The following is a 1,904-nucleotide window of genomic DNA, read 5'->3' as shown; positions in this document are numbered from 1 at the left end:
CGGGGCCCGGGGCGCGGCGTGGGCCCCGAGAACTGGCTGTGAGTGGTGACACCTGCGTGCCTGCTTGGCAGGCAGCTGCTCCTGCAACTTTGAATTCTCTTCTTCTTTGTTCAGTACAGACAACCATGAGTGATCGAAAGGCAGTGATCAAGAATGCGGACATGTCAGAAGAGATGCAGCAAGACTCTGTGGAGTGTGCTACTCAGGCCTTAGCACAGTGTGGGATGGGCAGAATGAAAACCTTTTGTCAGTGATGATGTGAATGATGTCTATGAGTGCTTGGCAGGTGATCCTGGCAGGCCGGTGCTCCAGCAGCTTTGAAGGCTTTCCTTTGTTCATTGCAGGTAGCCATGGGTGATCAGATGGTTGTGGTAAAGGATACAGATGTGTCTGAAGAGATGCAGCAGGATGCTGTGGAGTGTGCCATTCAGTCTCTGGAGGAATGCAACACTGAATGTGACGTTGCAGCTCATGTAAAGAGAATAAGTGTTTGCTCATAATGTCTTCCTACTGAATGCTATCTTCAAAAATCAAGGAAAAAATATCGGTGGGTAAGTAGTTCTAGAGAAGCAAATTCTGTGGACATTAGATAATCCAGTCAGACTTTCTCTGCAGGCTGCTGTTTTTATGTTCTTTTTTCTACTCCTTATATGCACTTTTCCAGTTCTTCCCCTTTCTTTCACAATTCATTCTATTTAAGTCCTTTCCACCACTCCAAAGACAGCACTTGAATAGTAATACTGAGTTCCTAGTGGTCTCTTCTGCAGCAATTTGACAGGAAATCTGATCCTGCCTGGCAGTGCACTGTGGGAAGGAATTTTGTGACTCGCAAGACCAGTTACTTCATCCTTGTCTGCCTGTTACTGTTCTTCTCAAGGGTGCTTAGAGCCACGGGCTGTTTCTCAAACTCTCTTCTCCGCACTCAGTTGCGTGCTAACAGCACGAAGCCTGGTGCCTTCAGCCTTCCTGAAGAAGCAGACGTTGGCCTTCAAGGGCAATGGTAGGGATTTTGCTAGCATGTTTTTATTGTAGTTAAGGGGAAAATAGCAAAAAAACTTCCTTTCCACAGCTAGCTCATAAAAGGTTGTGTTCTGCCTTTAAAAGTTTTATGGCTATTTACCCCCTTTTTTGACTATTGCTTGTGCTATTTCTTACTTTCCTGTGAATGTAGATGATTAACTTTGTTAGAAAGTTTCTTTTTTCAAATCCAAAACATCTAAACACTGTGGTAACCACCCTCATAATCTGGTCAGTAATTCTAAGAATAAGAGACCTAATTAGGGAGCAAACAGGAGTTAAAAGAAGGCCTCTTATGAGGCTTCTCCTAAAGTATTATTTATTAGCTCTGCCCTTTTGCACTCCACCCCTCCTTTTCTTGTAAGAAACCTGGAAGCTGTTCTCCCAGTGAACTTGAAGCTCTCATCCCTAAAATAATGGGAAAGGTATCAGCAGATGTGCTCAACATCTTTGACTGTTATTTTAAGGACTAATTAAAATGCCTTTAGAATCTCTCTTTGTGTTGTGTTTTTTTTCCTCTTTTGCTGTTGAAGGAAAAGTTTAAAAGTCTCACTTAATTTAAGCATTATAGAGTTGTTTTTTGAATTTCATTGTTGTTTGCTACAATTCAGTAGAAATACTTGATTCTGTATGTCTTCTCAGGCCTCTATGTTCACAAGCTTAACCCTAGTATGGTCAACCTGTACCCACTTAAGAACTGACCGCGTTTAGTTCTTTCTGTTCCAAACCTTGGTTTTGGACAATTTTCCCCCTGTTGTTTTGCTGGGTGTCCTGCCCCAAAGCCCGAGCTGTTTCCCTTTCTGCTGATGCCTCTGGGCGAACCGCTTTGGAGAATAAAGGACGAGACCTAGCCCCGCTGCCGGGTCGTTCTTCCTGACCGCTTCGTG

General features: G+C 43.8%; 1 protein-coding gene across 2 annotated transcripts in view; it reads left to right on the top strand.

Moving 5' to 3' along the window:
• The first annotated feature begins 48 nt into the window (after nt 1–48).
• Nucleotides 49–1,904, top strand: part of RNF10 (ring finger protein 10) — a 21,796-nt gene continuing 19,940 nt past the window's right edge. Inside the window, exon 1 of one of the 2 annotated variants that reach the window (XM_035898315.1) lies at nt 49–551. In XM_035898315.1, the coding sequence (XP_035754208.1) occupies nt 515–551 (37 nt within the window). In that variant the 5' untranslated portion in view covers nt 49–514. The remainder of the gene's footprint in view (nt 552–1,904) is intronic. The other variant, XM_009642830.2, reaches the window with a different exon arrangement.

The sequence above is a fragment of the Egretta garzetta genome, unplaced genomic scaffold, assembly GCF_000687185.1.
Source record: "Egretta garzetta isolate BGI_Z169 unplaced genomic scaffold, ASM68718v1 scaffold7, whole genome shotgun sequence".
NCBI classification, from domain to species: Eukaryota; Metazoa; Chordata; class Aves; order Pelecaniformes; family Ardeidae; genus Egretta; species Egretta garzetta.
The sequence above is the reverse complement of the archived record's forward strand: the minus strand, read 5'-3'. Positions and strand labels throughout refer to the sequence as shown.